General features: G+C 42.7%; 1 protein-coding gene across 2 annotated transcripts in view; it reads left to right on the top strand.

Annotated features, from left to right (window-relative positions):
- Positions 1 to 4,944: 4,944 nt before the first annotated feature.
- The window catches only part of vav3 (vav guanine nucleotide exchange factor 3), an 84,822-nt gene continuing 69,370 nt past the window's right edge, over positions 4,945 to 20,396 (top strand). For both annotated transcript variants that reach the window (XM_084034080.1, XM_084034079.1), the window contains exons 1-2: positions 4,945 to 5,254; positions 18,590 to 18,706. In XM_084034080.1, coding sequence (XP_083890206.1) covers positions 5,048 to 5,254; positions 18,590 to 18,706 — 324 coding nt within the window. In that variant the 5' untranslated portion in view covers positions 4,945 to 5,047. The remainder of the gene's footprint in view (positions 5,255 to 18,589; positions 18,707 to 20,396) is intronic.

The following is a 20,396-nucleotide window of genomic DNA, read 5'->3' as shown; positions in this document are numbered from 1 at the left end:
TTGCAAGTCTATTGATCAAACTCAGCTTGTTTTGCGTGTTGCCACACTACTGAGTGTACAATCAAAATGCTTTTGGAGATGCTGTCTGAAGCTAATGGAAACAATTTGGCCCTCTACAGATAAAACACTGGGCGTCACCCACCTCACTGAGCTTGAGTCTCCCGTCATATGGACTGTTTCTGCAGCTGACCCCGTGTCTGAACTCAGTTTTTACAAAACCACGAACGTCTTTTTTAAATTCCTTAAAAGGTTAAACTCTTCATTTGTCTGCTAATTTGCACCTGACGAACTCTCCTGCACAACCAGAGGCAAATTACATTTTAAAATAGCTTTCAGAGACTCTCTTTGTCTTTTGAATTTGTCGTGCTCTCTTGTGTATATCTTCCGCTCCATTGTGTCCATCAGTCCGGGAGAAAATACGTTTTCCTCGAAACGTCATTTAGAGTGCAGTATGATTGTATGGGAACATAAATTGGTTGGAGACAGAGTTTATCCATCCTAACGGTTCTCCAGCTGATCCTCCTGTTCCAACCCTGGCAAGGCTCCACTTATCCCCGGCCTCTCATGGGTATCCCACGCCATTGATTTCTCTTCTGGACTCCTAAGCCATGCAGCAAAATAGAGTGCTATGGGTAGACTACTGTCAGGTGATCAATAGCAGTTCGAAAACAATGAACAAAAGCTGCCATAGTTGCCTTCAGTATGGTTGTGAATGTCATTCTGGAAGAAAACTGATGGTACTGTATGTTTAAACTTGCTATGTACCCAAATCCTGCTCACGACGTACTTACTGAATCTTTGAAAGCTTAATCGTAGGCAACTTGACTTGCTTTAGGTTTCTGAGGACGTTTCTCCTCTCATCCAGGCTTCTAACTGACTACGTTTATGTATTTAACCTCTTGTAGGGATTTACTTATTGAAATGTTGCATTAATAGGAGAAAAAAGGAATGGGAGTATGAAAAGACAGTACAAATAAGGGTATTTTACATTCAAATGTACAGCTGAGAGATGAATCTTCATTGAGCAAATCTGCAGGAAATGGAGAGCACTGTCTTTCTCTGGCAGAGAGATAACATGCCCTTCACAGGGGGGATAAAGGAGCTGCACAAATAGATCACCCCCTGTCACCAGATCAAGTGAGCCGGATGAAGCTCTATAAATTACAGCCTGGCAGAATTTGCGCGAAGATATTGATGGAGTGTGGACAATGTGCCGGTGCCTGCATGTTCGGGGGCTGCTGAGCTTCGGGGGGCTGGCATCACCTCCAGTGGGGAATGGAGGGGATGTACGTTGACCTGGACACAATGCTGTGGTTGAGGTTATGGCCTGCACTGTGACACACCTCACGTAGCCCTTTATGTTTTTTCTCATTTCTCTTTCAGGCTGCAACTTGGGGAACATGCAGCAAATAACAGAAAAAGATGAGCATGATTACTCTACAGCAATGCACAGTGATGCTTTGTAGTAAATGCTAAGATGCTCACAGTGACAGTCCAAACATGCTGACGCTAAGCTGGTAGCTTATCATATTTACCGTGCTCACCATTCAGTATCCTAACGTTAGCCAAGAAGCACTAAATGCAAAGTACAGCTGAGGCTGATCGGAGTGTCATAAAGCATTGGAAACATTTCATCTTTGACCTGAGGAGGGCACTTGATGAAAAGGCGGGGATCGTCAAAGTCTTGAGGAGTCATCCTAGGAGGACCATGAATGTATGTAGGCTGACAAAATGTCATAGCAATCAAGCCCGGTGCCATTCAAAGGGCGTCAAATACAGGCATTTTGTCACGGCCCTTGATGTCCGATACCAACGCAAAGGCAACCTAAAGTGTCTGGATGAGACGCAACAGGCTTTCCAGTAACTCGAATGTAGACGTCTGCAGTATTAGACGTTTAGAGCAACTGCTCTGGACGTCCATTCACTGTGGGGGTGGATGATGGATCAAACAAACATGGGACTTTAATATAGGAGATCGCCGTTCTGACATTACGGTGAGCAAAGTAACAAACATCTTCTGTTCAGAATGTTAAGCCATCCAAGCTGCTGGCCTATAACATAGAGCGCTCAGTTGTATACTCTCCTTCCAATTTAATTTTACACTGTACTTGATTTATGTTTTATATCTTTTTACTGTTTGATATCCTATTCTCTTATCGTGTGCCATCTTCTTGTTTTTGTTTATCTTCAATGAACGTTTTATCTCTTATTTGATTATTGAAGCGCTTTAATTATGTGCTGCGATGGTGAAGAGAAAAAAAAGGCCTGGCAGTCGGATCACATCTGCCATATGTGCCCAGACGTAATCATGCTGTTTCTTGGAAGCACACACGGATAGTCATTACCTTCTAATTCTGGTCATATTCCAGGTGAAACTCAGAAATAGGCAAATCATCAAATCTGAACATTTTATAGCCATAACTTGTTTTGAATAAAGGTGCCATAAAAACATCTTAAACAGTTTTTTTTTTTGTGTGTTAGTGCAATTTAAGAAATTAACTTGAAGTGTTGCAACCACCCAAATGTGTTAAGCATAAATTGTGTTACCGCTTTTTGTTTGTGCGCGTCCCCTCGGTCCTTGTGCAGCATTAATCAGAGGAATGCTGATAATTGTCTGGCTGCGTCGCCGTCCTTCTCATCTGGGAGAGGAAGCTGAAACAGGAGAAGGGTGCCGAGAGGTATGCCAGCATCCGGCCGCTAGCCACCTCTCCTGTCATCCGTGCTATGCCAGCCATGGCATCCAGTGCAGCGGGCCAGTGGAAGACAAAGCTGGATGCCCACGACTCACACTTGCAACTGTGAATGCTGGAGAGTAATCTTCACAGCGTTGTTTGCATATATGTAAATGCACTGAGTATGATTCATTCACATGCATTCTTCTTTTTATACGTGACACTGTTTTACTATGAGGGTCTCATGAATCTAGTTTCTATCTGTAAAATGAAATTAATCCTGTAGGTGTGTTCTTCTGATCTTCCATCGTTTGTGCACAAAGCATCAGCGCAGCCTCATGTAGCACTGTTAATGTGATTACCCCCCCACGTGCTATATAGAGAGTTATGTTTTCACATATTGGATTTCTCATCCTCTCACATTCCTGTCTTTGTTAAATAATGCATGGTAATACATTTAGAATGCTAAATTTATCACGTCTTTCTGTTATGTTGCTCTGATGCTTAAGTCCCCTTTTGCACATCCTGATTCAGATGTTTATTCATCCAATCACATACACTCTACAGCCTTAATGCAGCTTGTTGTTTTGTGTGCCAAATAGTCCTCCTGGGATCAATAAAAGCTTTTATCAGTCTGTGTTGCATTGCAGGTGAGCAGTCGTTCTTCACACCTGGATGCTACTCACTACTCTTACTTCACAGCTCTTCTCAGTTGGGGCTCGAGATCAACTTGACAGTGACGGAGAAGAGAGTGCCACTATTTCATATTGTTGGTCAAATTCTCCCCTGAGCACAAACCACAAGGCTGCTTGAGGTAGTGGCACCTGTGAAGATGAAGCAAAGGCAGCTTGTGCATACCGAAATAACCCGACATCCATTTCCGTTCCCATTACTGAGCAATTTAGAACATTTAATTTGATGCTAAGTCGAACCAAAGTGCCGGCATACAGAATCTGAGGAGAGTTCTTCATTTATTCATACAGAAGCAATAAAAGATAAACCCCAGCTTCAGTTAGAACATATATTGGCTCAGTCATGCCAATCAATCTCGCCTCTTATGCATTTGCATGATGGTTATGTTAGAAATGTTAAAGCTTTGTAGAAAAAGTACGTTTTAACAACCATTTCTTTCTTGGGGCAATCCTGCAGCACATTTAAAAAGAGTCATTTACAAAAAAAAAACAGTATTATGCTATTCAATAGAGTAATATTATTACAGTAATAATACATGGTGATGTATGTAATGTATTCATCAGCTGTTGGTGTTCTAAATGTCACATGTGTGATGACATGAGTGGAAGTAGTAAAAACAGAAGTGCTGCTGTTTACTTTCTGCAAAACAGAGGAAACAATTGCAGGGGCGGTAATCTGGAAACGGCTTTATTAGCTGGCGGAAAGACACATAATTGGTCTTTCTTAGAAAGTAATAATCTCTATTTGAAGGAGGAACTGCTGGAGCAGGAACGCGGAGCAGCAAACAGGACTTATATTGAATTGTATAGGTTTACAGGAATGTCAGTAAATGCAATAAAACACAGCTTTCCCTCCTAAACCAATTGCTGTGTCAAAACAAAAGGAAGCGCAAGCCTCTGAAAATAACCTTTGAACACCACAAACCCAAAATGACAACTAAATAGAGAAGTACATCAGAAGAACAGCAGCTGTTTTTGACACAAAACGTCCTCCCAAACATAAAGAATCACTCATGCAGCTTCAGAGTTCTGATTAAAAATAAAATCATAATTCATAAATATATGAAAGAACATCAAATACATACAAACAAAAGGTGTCACATTAGCTGTGATTTATTAAATCTGCAGTTATTTCATAGAATGCATTATTGATTATAAAGTAGACATCCATAGCCCCTAAATCCAGAGAATAATTTTAGTCTGTCTCATAGTCATGTAAAGAGTGTCAATGGGGTTATAAGTCATAAACCATGACCACATCTATTAACTATTCTATTTTTTGGAGAGCTTAACAGTTAGCCTGTGCCTCGGAGAAAGCACTTATTTGTTTTTTAATCATAACTGAATCATAAACATTATGTTGCTCGTGCAGAGAGAGAGAGAGAGAGAGAGAGAGAGAGAGAGAGAGAGAGAGAGAGAGAGAGAGAGAGAGAGAGAGCTCCATCCACAGCCTCCCTCAGTATTGGACTGTCATCCTACAGCAGCTCTCTCTCTCTCTCTCTCTCTCTCCCTCTCTCTTTCCCTCCCTCTCTCTCTGCTGTGGCCCCGCTCTGTTTTCATCGGCTCTCGCAGTTGGCGGATGTAGCATGGAGACGCTGTGAGACGCACCGCCGAGCCGCCAGCAGTTTCCCCCGCTACACAAGGAGCCGTTCTCGCCCTGCTCGTCCGTCTGAAGTCACAATAATGATGGAGTACTGGAGGCAATGCGCGCTGTGGTTGATCAACTGCAAGGTGCTTGCAGCTAACCACCGGGTGACATGGGAGTCCGCACAGGTATTCGACCTGGCGCAAACCCTCCGGGATGGAGTCCTCCTCTGCCATCTGCTCAACAACCTGAGAGCCCAGTCCATCAACCTGAAGGAGATCAACCTCCGGCCGCAAATGTCACAGGTAAGAAGCGGCTGCAGACAAGCCGAGAACCCGCTGAACTACGAGCGAGCTCCGTTGGAGAGAGCGCAACCAGACATCACCAGGATTATGTTGCTTTAAACTTCCCGAGCTCCTCGCAGACAGAACATGCCGACTACAACACCAGCGAGGCACGTTCAGAATGGAAATAGCTCTATGTCAAATTCGGCATAATACAACCCATACATCTGCACTTGGTTTAAAGAAAAATTCAACTTTTTTTTAAAATAAAAATGTTGGTCACACCGCTCGCTAACGCCCCCACTGCCTACTTCGGTCTCAGAAAATGATACAATAAGTAGTGAATAAATTACATTAGTCAGAATTATATTCACTCCAGTACACGATAGCGTGTTTATTATATTATAAGTAAAACAATGTGATCCATGCCACTGTGAGGAGCGCTTCATTGCTTTATGACTTGAGTACCTCTGATAGAGAGCAAGGAAACACCGAATTGAGAAAGAATTGAACGGAATTTGGTTGCCATCTATAGAGGCCAACTTAGTGCGATATATAAAAACACTGTGAGCGAAAATGCCAACTTTCTATCATTCTTTGACTTTACTCTGGAGTTACTTGTAGTAACTTATAGTTATACATAACGGCTCAGTGGAGGCTACGTATAGAGCTCCTCAAGCTGCCCTCTATAGGTGATAGAGATACACAGGGAATAGAGGTATCCCAGTCAGACCACTGGATGTTTCTCTTAGTGTTAACAACATGTATACATAATAAAATAACTAATAGATAGATAGATAGATAGATAGATAGATAGATAGATAGATAGATAGATAGATAGATAGATAGATAGATGGAGAGCTGTGGCCACGTGGCTACTGTTTGTCTGTTACCATCTGTTTCAATAACAGGACAGCCGGAGCCGCCCCCAGATTAATATTCGCCTTCATAACAGTCAATCTGGGTGTCTGGCCCGGTGTCAACACACAGCGAGGTAGACACTCACCTATTGAGTCTGCAGACCTGCAAAAAAGGAAAAATGAGGCTGTACCAGTATAACACACACAGACCACAGTATTACTGTGTAATGGATGCCCTAATGCTCTCCTCTGATCCAAAACAGGTGATTACGGTTTGAATGTCGGTGCTGCTGATGGTACTGCACAAGCGATGCAGATAGAGGGATTAGGCTCGTTTCCCGAAAGAGCACGTAAACTCAATGTCACAGTGGGGTGGTCAATATGACATGCAGCCACTGTTCTTTCACAATCTAATTGGGTATCCGATGTAAGACTTGAGCACGTTGGTCGAGTGCACGATTTTGAAAAAAATTGGATTTTAACGTCATCCACGGCAATCAACTGTCAAAGGATCTGTTTACTCGGAGGTTTCAGAGAAAACTAGATTGGGACTGTAAGAGGAGGAGCCGATTGGTCCATTTACTGTTCAAAGTTATGAAAGCACCAATACAGTTAATGCCTGAGAGTGGTCGATAGGTCAGTGTTTGCTGTCAGTCATGACATAATGACATGCAACGGAGCCGCCGTGCGTGGAGTGGTTGTGAACCATGCTTACGCTCAGTGCCTGGTCTGACCCAGAGTAGAGTGGTTATTTATAGGCAGTGTGTTTTATGCATGGCTGGATGGCTTACTCACACAAGTGATGAAGCTACAATTAGGGGTAAATTAGCATTAGGGTTTCGGCAGTTCTAAACATTTACAAAGCAAGTCTGTGTGTGTGGTAGCACGGTTTTCAGCGCTATGGGCTTGTTACTACAATGTTTTTGAACTGCGTTTCCCAGAGGTCATCTGCCAAATGCATAACGTGTCTAGTGTGAAATATTTGTTGTCTTGTTAAAGTTTGAGGTTGTCTAGGGGGTGTTTGCTTCTTTGCATGATTGACCACGGTGGTTATAACTATAACTCATGAAAACCACTTCCTGTAGTTTGTATTTAACTCATGAGAACAGTTCAACTGAAAATGGGAGTCACCCCCCCCCCAGCAACTTTCCTCCCTCTGTCTCCTCAAAGTTACATTTGCATAACTGAGGGCGGAGCTGCTTTCTTTTAGCCTGCATAATTCATGAGAGCCGTGGCAGCTACTTTATCATTGGCCAATAATAACACACAGGACGCCACTGTGGACTCACCCATGGGACCCATGCGATGGAAAGACAAAGGCAGTGAAGGGACAGAGCTACAAAGAGTCTGCCTGGCCTCCGTCGATGCATCTCAGAGGACATAAAGGGCCCTGAAGGGCTGGCCCGCTGTGCTGGTGTGAGCTGCGTAATTAAGGCACAATGCTCCGGAGGGTTCACATGTGTGATGTTGGCATCAGGACGGGGCTGCTTCACGTTCTGCAACGTTAATTGTGTTTTGAGATTTTCATTGGATATATACTGTCAGTTCTGACCCACTCCAGTAGGGCAGCAGAGAGCCAGCCAACTAGAAGTCAAATCCCTCTATTTACTGATTAAATCATCTGTGCTCCTGTGGTGAAAGTGGTGTGTGTGTGTGTGTGTGTGTGTGTGTGTGACAATGTTTACTATACTGTTTAAAGTGAAACGCTCCAGTTAAGGGCTTCAGGTCAGTGTAAAGCAAAATGTTCACCCTCTTTGATCCCAGTTTTACAGGGCTGTAATGAACCAATTACATAGTCTAGACGCAGCGCGGCCACAGCAACGGCTGCTTTTTGCTTTCCTACCAGAGAAAACGCCACATAATCAGTAGTTGTCTTTTGTCTCACTCAGTGAAAATCAGCGGTTTAGCGTTAAGAGGATTTATGCAATGCTTGTCGTGGCGCAAGGAGCCGACCGTGCGGTCAAACCGGCAGAATCCATCTCTTTCCATCCTTCTGTTTCTTGAAACATTTGGGTTGAAGATCTGCTGAATCTCAGTTTTCACAGAGACGACTGTGAACATATTCTAAACACTGCTCGTATAAGTTGCTGGCTAGCACATTAACTTTCTTGTATGTATGGCAAAGGCGTGTGCTAACAATAAACTAGCTAGCAGGTTGGCAGAATGAGCCGGCCATTGATGCATTCAGCTGTACAAACACAAACAAACATACATAAAATGAGCTTTTTGAAACTTGAAATCCTGCTGTTGCCTCATTCTCCATGATACAGCAATATGAGTTGCCGATTGAGAGTGAGATCACTGCCGCGAACCCACCGGCACCTGAACGCCTCTCACACACACCAGCCGTGAGCCTCAACATGCACAGGAAATCAGGAAATGGAATAGAGGAAGGAAGTGAAACTAAACATGCCCTCGATCGAGCTCAGACCAAAGCACTAAGACGTCAGACACAATGAAAAGAAAAGCCGCCCCTCTCTTCATGCAGCAAAAAAAACCCAAAACAAAAAACAAAAAAACCTCACTTTACTCTTCATTGAGCAGCAAAAAGACTTGATATTCTAATTTTAATGACCCTCCAGCATCAGAAAGTGTTTCACGGAGCAACAAAGATACATCATGAACCAAAAAACAAGAGAGAAAAGGCTTCATAGGACTGATTCAAAACCAACGCAGATATGCCATGAGGCTTAATTAACACATTTGGGAGTTCTGTTGTAATGGTACAGAATACAGATATGTTAGGATGTTATTGTTTACATATAGAGAACCAGTGGTGATAATATGACATTGCTTTTTATTAGTTGTTTTTAAAAGGTATACAGCAGTGTTTTAATTGACAAACTGATCTGATTTTGACTTTTTCCAGGCATACTTTGCTTGCACAGTCTAGCACAGAGAACACCAGTGTACATTGGATATACTCTATGTATATTTTCTGTCAATCCTGGCCCAAACTTCTGTGATGTCAAATAATGAAGAGACAAGCCGGCTTGACGCAGGAACACGGCGTACAGCCGGGCTTCAAAGGCTCAGAGGATCAGACTTCACTCACAAAAGACAAAAGTTTGAGAGAGATAGAGAGCGTGGGAGAATGAGAAAGACAGAGGGGGAGAATGTCGTGATTTTTACTTTGGTTCTTGCAGAATAACAACCCTGCAAGTCATATGGGCTCAGGAAACGTAACAGATTGTGAGTCTGCATAAAAAACAGTTTGGAGAAGTCCCAAATGTTGGCACATAAAAATATTGTACTGTGCACGTTTTATGGGTTGAGATGAGGTATTGAAGTGTAATTAGATAGGAAGTTGAAAGGGGCACTCCGTGGAGTGCAGATCTCCCCCAGGTGTGTCGGGTTGAATGAATACTAGCTGAGCCCCCCTTTGAGACACCGATGTGCTGCAAGGCATCGTACAACACACTTCATTCAAACTCAAAAACAAGCGACGGTGTATGCAGGCTGTTGGCACAGAATTGTTGTTAAAAAGAAACGTCATCCAATTTTGCCAGAGACTAAACTGAACTCATCAAGCTGCTCGTAGCAGCGGCTGAGTGGCGGCGATGTACTCGGCAGTGTGTGTACTGGTCGTTCCATTCCATCCACACCATCCAAAACACTAAAAGTGAGCAAACTGTAGCGGCTGGGGGGCTCGGCGACGCTCTCGGCTGTGTAAATAGAAGGTGTTTTGGAGAAAATGTGAGTCACCGTAACCACGAGAGGCCCTTGAGCATGCAGCCGCAACTGGTTGCCCAAAATATGATGCAGTTTGCTGCAGCAGAATGAGAGATTAGCCGTGGACAGACACACAGATGCACACTCACGCACGGACACAAACGTCCTAGTGGGCATGATACTAAAGGCTATTGTGGGATTGTCATGACAACCGAAATTTAAGGCAGTTCGTAATGAAGCAGAGTCAAGAGAGGTGTAACCACGTGGAGCGTTAAAAGAGCCCAATCATACTTTATGTATCTCTGTATGTGAGTGTGTGTATGTGTGTACAACACAGACTTATCACACACATGCTCTACTTCGTCTCTAAGTAATATCCATACTCCATCGGATGCACTATGAATGCTTTTTTTAGGGTTTAGTAGTGTAAATCAGTCCCGGATTAGATCTCGGTGGGGAATCGTTAATCCAAACCATTACTATTCTATGATTTGTTTAAGAATAAAGTGAAACTAATAAAAAAGAAATTAAATTTCCTCTTTGTGGTGGTGACAAACCACAGTGCAACATCTGCAGCTTTTGGTCTATTCTACAGCTCAGCTCCCCCACATCCCAGAATGCAGTCAGACTTGATTATTTCATAAAAAAATGTAAAACTTTGCATCCAAGCGTGAATCTGCTTCTGTTCCGCTTCCTTTGTCCGTCGTCTTGTTGTGTAGAATCTGTCCGTTTCTGGGTTGTTTCTCCAGGAAGAAGAAGACAAGAAGACTCATGGGTCCAGTTACTTCACACTTATCATCCTCATCTATATTGGATATGCACACCCACAACCTACAGAATTTGCATACAGATATTGCTACATATAGTATGCTATTAGTATGCAGAGACTACCTCTGAGTTGCCGTGGCTGGATTCGTTGTGAAGGAAGGATTGTACCTGTCAGCGTGTTAAAACCCCATGTTACTGCAGCCATGTGCGGCACGTCGGAGCAAGGCAGCGCCCCCCTGTTTACAGCGGCGTGTGTCGCACCACGTTAAGCTTCCTCCGCCCCGTCACCGAGACGACGCGTGTTCTCATGTGCTGCTTCATGCACCCTGACGTGGATGCAGACAGTTGCAAAGACACGATTGTGTTGCGCCGGACTTGTGCGCGCACACGTGCACACGTGCACACAGCACACTGACCTTTCATTTCCGTCACCAAGGTAACAAGCTTGCACTACAGCCACGGCTATGGTTTAGTGCACATTGAAGTATGGATAATGTATATGCTGATTTTATTAGGAGATATTCAGCGGTGGAGAATGTACCTGCAATCAATGTTTATTATGTTACTCAATTCAGCCGTGGATGGTCCAGTTAATCACTGTTGAGTGCTCTGAAAGCTCGGAGTACGTCAATACCGTCTGTTGTCTTTACTGGCAAACAGTCATCATCATAAGCAATGTTTGAAGTGTAGTCGGGGCCTAGCGCACAGCAGAGGAGACTTCTCAGCAAACAGCATATTTATGAAAGGTTATTTGAAAAATAATACCATGATTTTTTTTTTTATCTTGATGGGAATGTTAAGATGCTATCTGGCAGACAATGGGCAGTCAGAGATCGTAGATATAAATCTCAGATGATAGCAACCTACAACCACGGTCAGAGCCAGCAGCAGTGTGTCTGCAACCTTTCACTGTCAGGTTCACTGTAGTGGAAACCTGGAGCCAAGCGAGGTGGAGAGCACTGGATGGAGCTCTAGGGAGTCCTGATGCAAAACCTCTATGGATCTCTAAACCTTTTATGTTTATAACATGCATTTTGTGCATTGTGCCAGTTTTGTAGAGCCAGTATGCTGCAGATCGTTGACCCCACGTCTTTTCCAGCAGGGAGACTCACTGTATGTATAAGGCGTCCTGCTCTGAGCGACTGGAGTTGGAAGTGATGGATGACTGTTGTCTATTGGAAATAGGAATGTCCTTATATGTGTAATGGAGACAGAGGGGGAAAGATTCCAATAGAAATAGCAGCGGTCGTACATGTATGACAGAGCACGCACAGAGGGGAAGGAAAAGGAATGGCTACTATTACCGGGACAGTGCAGTATACTATTTTATGATACACACTTTCCTTGGAGGCCCACTTAAGAAAACGTGGAAACTTTGAATACTTTTTGGCAACAAAATCACCAATTTTATCAGCAATGTTTGAGTTTTACCAGCTTAAATCCAAAAATATCAGCACTGATTGTTCATCAGCCACAGAGGTCAAACCCTAAACTTGAATAGACACACACACACACACACACACACACACACACACACACACACACACACACACACACACATGCACCAGTTGACCAGGCTTTCTCAATTGACACAGCAGAACATTATTCACACTTTTTCAACACAATATTCCGGGAGGAATAAATCAGCGGGGAGGAGATGGAAGAGGAGGCGGGATCCTGTCTGCTCACCATTCATGCTTCAGTGTGTACATTTCATTTAGTGCCTCACACACTTTATACAACATTCGACCCTCCAATCTCCAACACCGTTACTCTTTAGAAACCTTCTTTTGAGCCAATCACACAGAGTTGAGATATTACCATTTGACCTGGGTTTCTGTAGCCAAGAGAGTTCATATCGTATGCAGAAACACTAATTCAATTCCCTTATCTGGTGGGGGGAGGGCGTAAGCTTTGTGTAGAAGTCGGGGTCACTGGGGTTAAAACCTGGATTTAATGGAAAATGGCTTCTGAGACAGTCATTGGTGTTGTGGGGGAGGTACGGGGGCTGGGTTTTCCCTTATTGCCTTATTGTCATTACATGAAAGAACTATACGCCTTTGTGTAGCGTCAGAGTGAAAAGGCTGGTCCTGTACTGGGGTCGGGGGAAATCAAAGATTTCAAAACCGTCATTTTTCTGTGATTGTTCATTTTAAATGGTGCTCTACGTGATCACGTCGTTTGGGTAACTCTTTAATATGTTAATGAGTTGAGAACACGAAGACGCGATGTCAGTGCAGCAGCTCAGTAATTATTAGTAGTGATGCTGGTCTTGTCTGCCACTACTCCCCCCCCCCCTGGCCTGATTTGGCTGTACTTGTAACACAGTATCAATGTCAGCGACTAGGATGCAGTCATGAAGTGTACAGTATTGGCTCAGGCAATGTGGTGGCCTTTACAAGAAGCTGTGGACATGGCATGTCTGTTGTACAGAATTTAAATGAAATGTTTTCGACATTTAGGGAAACAGGGCCATTCACTTTATGGCTAAATGCTTACTGCTGTAGAGGCAGCATATGTACATTATAGTTGTCAGTTTTCCTCTATAATACTCCAATACTTTGAATTTCATTCCATATTTTTTCAATATTCAAATTATATTCAAATATTTAATGCTCAAATTCAGCCTATTATGAATATTAACTAGACTACACAGGCTGACACGTTTCCAATGCCATTATCGGCAATGTGGTTGTTTTACTTCCTGTCCACTAGCTCACGTACATCCTGCTGTCGTTCCAGATGAATCAGCCGATGGAGACGCGGGTCGATCTAGCTAGCAGTAAGCAGCATGAATGCATCTTTGTCATGATGTCATCGCTTGCTCCGCCTAATGTTTATTGGGTTTATCAGGGCATGTGGTGAAACCAGCTGCCAAACCAAAATAGTAAAACTGTGAGCCGCAAAAACCAATACAATGAGCTGAAAGACGCTAAAAGATTCGGGTGGTTATTATTACGAATGACCCCTTTCACAAAACCATGTGATGCATTGTTAATATAAACACTGCTATTTATGCAGCTTTAACGTTTAGCCCTCAAAAAGCCACATGTTCTCATTTTCTTTACGATGATTGTTTGTCGCCCACAATTACTTAACATACTGAATGGGAAGGATTAGCAGGAGCCCCACATAGAGCTATCTCCTGGAAACACATGACTTTCATGCCAATCCTCTTCTCACCTAAAGAGGGACGTGACCGTCGAGCCAAACCCCCTGACAAAACAGAATACCGGAAATGTGAGAGGATAAAGAGGCTGTCACTAACTGGCAGGAGATATTCACACTCACAAAAGTGAGCGGAAAAAGTGAGTGGAAAGACCATCTGAATGCGACGTCAGCGTTTTTCAGTCATGGGCAAACAAGCAGCTCATTTCACAGTGTAGCACGACTTCAACCAGGGAGGACGAGCTGTGGAATCTTTTCTTGCCCTTCCTGCTAAAATGAAAAGCTATTAATCACGGCAATGTTCACATTATTCCACTAAGATATGTGAGCTAATGTGTGTCTGTCTGTCCGGAGCTGTCTGCTGTGATGACCCCCGACCTCTAAGTCTGAAAGAGAGCAGCAGCTTTTTTTTGACATTCCACCTCCCACTTCCTGGTCACTCAGCTGACCAAAGCTCCAACATGACATGGATGTGACCCGACGGCTTGCATTGTGATACGTCAGGCCTGTGCACATGATGTCACTATCTCTGGAAACAATAAGCCACGTAATGCAGCGGGGGTTTGAAGCTCACAGACATCTATCTCCAATTGCTGAAGGTTTCCTCTTCATAATCTTCCAATTTGATGTCCGTTCCTACGCCGCTACAACATTCCCGTTAACGAGCAAATCAGATTCTACATCTTGTTTTCCTCTGCTCATCCGTTTTGATCACCATTAATTGATGCCCAACAAGGTTTCAGCAGTAAGACGGTCTAACTGTCTCACTGCGTAGATCTATGAGAGAACAAGAGCGGGATTTCATTAAGCTCTACAATGCGTGAGGGGGCCATAAAAGGCTCCTGCTTGTTGCTATGGAGCTTTGACTTGTATGAAGGAATACATAAGCAGAAACGGGATACTTATTGTGGATACAGAGCACGACCTGGCTCATATCAATAGCACAGCAGTGAGATGGCTTGTCTTACAGGAATATTTTCCCCCTTATATTCCAGATGGTTGGTCTGGTGGGATTTTAAAAGCCTCCGTGGTCGTGTGCAAGCTGTGTATCTTCATACGAACAGAGTCGTGTGTTTGTTTGGAGCTTTCTGCTGAGATGTCACAACATAATCTCTCCTTGATTCCTTATTCTACACAATGAGGTGATTTACAGTTTGATTGAAATGCTCAAGTGTTGGTTATATATACATACCAGGGTTATAATCAACCAATACTGCTTTGGTAGCTCATTCTTCAAGAATATATTGACTGATAAGTCATTTCTTTCATAAACACATGAAATAAAGGACCACCTAAATCAATTTTTGTGATATATATGTTATATACATTTTACTGTGAGTGAACAAATTATATCATGAGGTCTCTGAATGACTTAAAACATCTCGGCACCTCTATATATTAGAGGTGGGTAAAAATATTGATACGGCAATATATCGTGATACTTTGCCGCCCAATACAATATCGATTTTTCAACCTCAAAGATCGATTAAAAAAAAAGGTTCATGTTTAGACGCATTGTGAATGCAGTACTTTCTCCTTTTACATTTTATTTTCAATATTTATTCCAGTGAATTTCATGGGAATTAATAGAATGGAGAGGCTGTTTTGAATTAAATAGTGTTGACTCGATTTGTCCTCTGATCAATCTCATCTGATGTACATATACAGGTACTTGTGTTTTCATCTTTGTTTATATCGCAATATCGTGATATATATCGTATCGTGACCAAAGTATCGTGATACACATCGTATCGTGAGGTTCTTGCAAATACTCACCCCTACTATATATACACGTGTATTTAAGCTCATATTCATCAAATACAAACAATTTGGGATTTTAGAAAAAGTTGAACTTCTATAAAGCTTTAAAATGTGCTTTAAAACTAAAGGTCCACTTACTAGCTTTTCCCAGGGCTTTTCACATGTACTTGCTTCGTCGATGGATATTTTTGAGGGCTTTCATGCCCAACGTGTTCAAGTTTTGTCTCAGCTTTCATTGATTAGTAAGGGTTTATATGGATATTTTGTGAACTCTCTTAAGGAGAGTTCGATGGAGATGGAGAGATAGAGATACTACTGCTATCGGTACGCTGCGTGTAAATCTACAGCCAGTTAGCTAACTGAGTTTGGCTAATTAAAAATTAATTCTTATTTATTATGACAAAAAAATACTACAACAATAAATGCATGCAGATACAGATGTGCCATCACACACACGCACACACACACACACACACACACACACACACACACACACACACACACACACACACACACACACACACACACACACACACACACACACACACAAGGCCAGTCACTTCCTGAGCTCCAGAGAGTCATTAATGCAGAAGAAAAGCTGCCAGTGGAACAGTTACTAGTTGCCTCATGCTGCTGCACTCTTGTTAATACAATCCCCCTCTGCCGTCGTCAGCTCAGTGTAGCAGAGACGCTGTCTTTCATATGTGCTCCGTGAAGCTGCTTCCCTCAGATAATATATCAAGGTCCTCTGGGACTCTCCAGAGACTCCAGGCAGACAAGATGTGCTTGTCTGATAAAAGAAAGTGATGTGTACAAGTGTAAACATTCAATATTATTCACTCGCTGCTCGCTGGCTGCTTCCCGCTGAATCTTTTCTGGAGCTCACTGGCTGGGGGCTTTTTCTCTCTGTTGTGAAGCCATCTGTAAAGCCTAATTCAATCGGAGCGGAGAGGCATTTCATATTTGATGCATGGACATGCACCGTGCAGACAAATCAGATTTTCGCCCTTGTTCAACAAGGGCGAAGGTATGTTACGGGTAACAGAATAAGTGCGGCTGCTTCTTCTCGCGAGATGTTTCCTTTTCAAAGATGACACTGACTGCATTATTGAAGGGTGTTAAGTGAAGGCTGTCAAACATGGTCACAGTCAGGAGTATGGACTCCACATGATAACAGTATGGCACCGGGTTAGGCTATTTTTGAGAAATAGGAAAGGGCTAACGAAATCCACTTCCTGTAAACCTGTTACCCAAGCAGAAAAAAGGAAGGAGAAGATGACGAGGATGATGATGATGATGAAGTATTGTAATATGGAAAGTATAATATGGAATTCGAAGGAAGGTTAGATAGTTGTAGATGCAGTTATGACTTTTTAAGTTGTGGACAGAATGACAACAACGTAACGGCAGGGGGATTTTGCCTTTTGAACAGCTGCTGCGTTCCTCCTGTGGAGCTTCCACGCTACCAAAACTCACTCACAGCTTCAATTATTCAGCGTTTTTTAGGACTCAGTAATATTATGCCGTTTTTCAAAGCTGACACTTTATGATTAGGGTAACTTGCCCGCTGAGCTGCCAATTTAACTGCAACTTTGATGCTTCAAAACCCTTTTTCTTGCACTGTCTTGCCTTTGTTTGTACAGCAATCCAGTGTTTTCAGTCGCCTTTGTTGGTTGGAGACGCCGGCTGTTGTACTGGTGCAGCCATAACGCCTCACCGCTCAAATGCGAAAAGCCACCGGTTGGTCTTGCAATGTGCGCCTTTGTGTTGGCTGTGATATGCTGTTGTCTTTGCACTCGGCGTGTCGGCACTGACGCCGATGTTACTCCATCATGCGAGCCGCCCTCTGCATGAAGCCAGTTCAAGATATTGCAAATAAAAGGTGCAATTTGTATGTTAAGGTCAAATTTAGCAGCTTCCAATACTTCAGACGTTGAAAAAGCACAACAATGTTCAATCGTGTACATTTTTCAGGGTAAAAATAATGCAGGTGAGGTCATGTTTAACTGTGGCGGACACAGAAAACACCCTTCCCTGAAAATGCCCTTTCACCAGCACCCTCTTGTTCCATCACGTATCAACCACAGGAAGGCTAATGGCCGTAAGTCACCGATACTTTTACACCTATGTTGACACCTTACCCGTCATTTCTGACTGTCACTCTTCATAAAGACAGTGTGAACCCACAGAGGACCTCCTTCCCCCCGTTTCTCTGTTTCCCTGGTGATGTTGGGCAGCATGGCGTGCAAACTGCTGCATAATTTGGATAAATCGTTTCTGGATGAAGCCCATTAGCATCATTAGCAAGATGTAGATTTAGGATGCAGACGATGCAGAACACACAGTAAATGACCTTGTTTATTAGAGGAGTTGCTTATGGATTGTTTGATTACATTTTCTTGGGTCAAGGTGGACCCTCAGTTTCAGCCTTTAATTAAGCTTACAGTGAATAAAAACTAGCTGAGGTTGTGCTTTCTGACCTTTGGTGCATTGTGTTACTTTATTGTTGGCAACAACCTTGTTACCCTCTATGGAAATTAGACTCAAATTGAACAGTCATATACCATGATGGATTTAGACACATGATTCACTCTGACAGACAGCAGAATGACCTTTATTATCAAAGCTTTACATTTTGTTCTTTCCCGGGGGAAAATATCACAAGTAATATATTTAGTTTACACTTTGTTTGGAATCAAACCAAAAACTGATCACAGATACCTGTGTATGTGTGGGCCTATCCTTTTGTTTGCCATGCATAGTTTGTTCACTTAATGCTAACATTGATATACAATGACAATTGCAAATTGTTGAAAAAAAATTCATTTTTCCCCTTTTAGATCACATCCCTGGTCAAATTATGCACAGATTTAACAAAATACCAAAAATATATGTTTCTTCCTGGAAAACAAAATAGCTAGATACTTCATTTGCCATTTCAGCTCGACTTTAAAACGAATGAGCAGTGAAGAAAGAAAATAGTTATGCCAACAGAAACGCAAACAATCACCGAATGACTTGGTTGAGTGAAGCTTCTGCAGCCGGCAGAACAGAGAAGCAGCAGCAATTAACGTAAATGAAATATAATAACTCTCACATATTAACCCTCTCTCTCTTCCCGACACAGTTCCTGTGCCTGAAGAACATCAGGACTTTCCTGGCAGCGTGTAATGAAGCATTCGGCATGAAGAAGAGCGAGCTGTTCGAGGCCTTTGACCTTTTCGACGTCAGGGACTTCGGAAAGGTAAGGCACGGTCGCTCGGTGACGACATGCTGCATCCCTCACTGTGTCTCCCAGCTGTCCCCGAAGACAGGAAGGAATCAGCCAAATGTGCTTTTACGCCTACTCTCGTCCTTGTGTGGAAGATTTGGGACTTGGTCCAACTGATTTATTAGTGAAAGAGCTCTTTTATGTCAAATTATAATGAAGGTCTTGGTGCATGTGCCAACTGTATTTTAGAAGCTTTTTAAATTTTTTTTTTACATCATCCTCTCACTAACTGTGATTTTGATGGCCTTCAGTTTAATTAGTAGGAGTTTTTACTGGCATTGCTAGTGTTATACAACACGGTCTAAACCCGTACTGCAGCTCACACTCACACTCCTGAACTCACTGAAGTCAGCAACATGACCCAGCAGTTTAATCGCTTCCTCTCTTTAGAGCGAATCGCCTCAGCGGGCAGACTTCACGAGGGGTTAAATGTCTGGCCTTGCGTTCATTACTTTGGGAGGACTCTGCTTGTCGTGAAACTGGCTGCGGCTCTTTGACAGCCCTGCTGCTGCCCTCGTGGAGTCACAGGAGGTTTACTTCCAAATCACAGAGAGCGAGAGAGACCTTGCTGCCAGACCCTGGTCGTTCATGGGAAGACAGGGTCATGTACCTTAGTTTAAATTGTGTGTCAGTGGAAGAAACACAGAGACGTAATGATTGACTCGTCCAATCTGTGAAGAAGTGGCATCTAGAGCACGCCAGGATGGTAAAAATACTCAGTTATAATAACATCAGTGATTAATATTATAATCAGCTGACATTAAAAACAACACACAGTATGCTTTTCATCGCCCACACAGTGATGCAAATTAATATGTTAATATCAGAAGTGAAACGTTGACTGTAATAGCTGATTTCTAATGGAAAGAAGAAGAACATTTTTCTTTTTAAATGTTGCCATTATGACAGAGTAAAACCATCACTATGAAACCACATCCTTGATTATGAGAAAAGCTTACTATCATTGCTAGGGATCAACACTGCAGAGGGACGTTGGAATTGCCTCAAAAATCCCGATTGGCCGATTGGTTTGTTGAATATGTGTCGAACAGCTAATCGGCTAATATTAATCAATGGCCTGGAGGCTTGGACTTAATGATATGTTAATACAGTCCCTCAGATAAACTCTTAATGATGTAATATTAATGAAAAGGACACTTTGCAGTTGGTATGAAAACTATATCTATGAACAAAGGAGGGAGATGAGAAAGGCTTTATCCCAACATCTTCCCCTCATCTGTGCTGGCGTGCTGAGCTGAATCACGAGAATTAAGTCATCTACACGTTAAGTCTTCTATAATTAAAAAACACATTTGGACCGCTGGCAAGTTCCTCTCTTCACCCTTAGGGAAATATTTTCACAGAGAAATCTACAGATGAACCAACCAGTGGCTTGGTGAATTACTGTAGGATATGCAAATACAAATCTTCATCCTTACCCCAGAACCCAAAAAACGTAGGGGGCTTTTTAGATGTGCTCATTTAGATTTGCTCATTTAGATTTGCATTCATATGCTTTTCTATTGAAATTTCTACACCTGTAAGTATTTAATGACATACATGAAACGGGGGGATTATAGCCTGAAGCTGCGGCTGGAAAAGCCCATGAAAAACATAATAGTTAGTCACAAAAACGCCATGTGTGTGATCATCTTCACAATCA

Source organism: Eutrigla gurnardus (genome assembly GCF_963514095.1).
Source record: "Eutrigla gurnardus genome assembly, chromosome: 18".
Lineage (NCBI taxonomy): Eukaryota > Metazoa > Chordata > Actinopteri > Perciformes > Triglidae > Eutrigla > Eutrigla gurnardus.
Note: the sequence above shows the minus strand (reverse complement) of the source record. Positions and strands in the feature narration are given on the sequence as shown.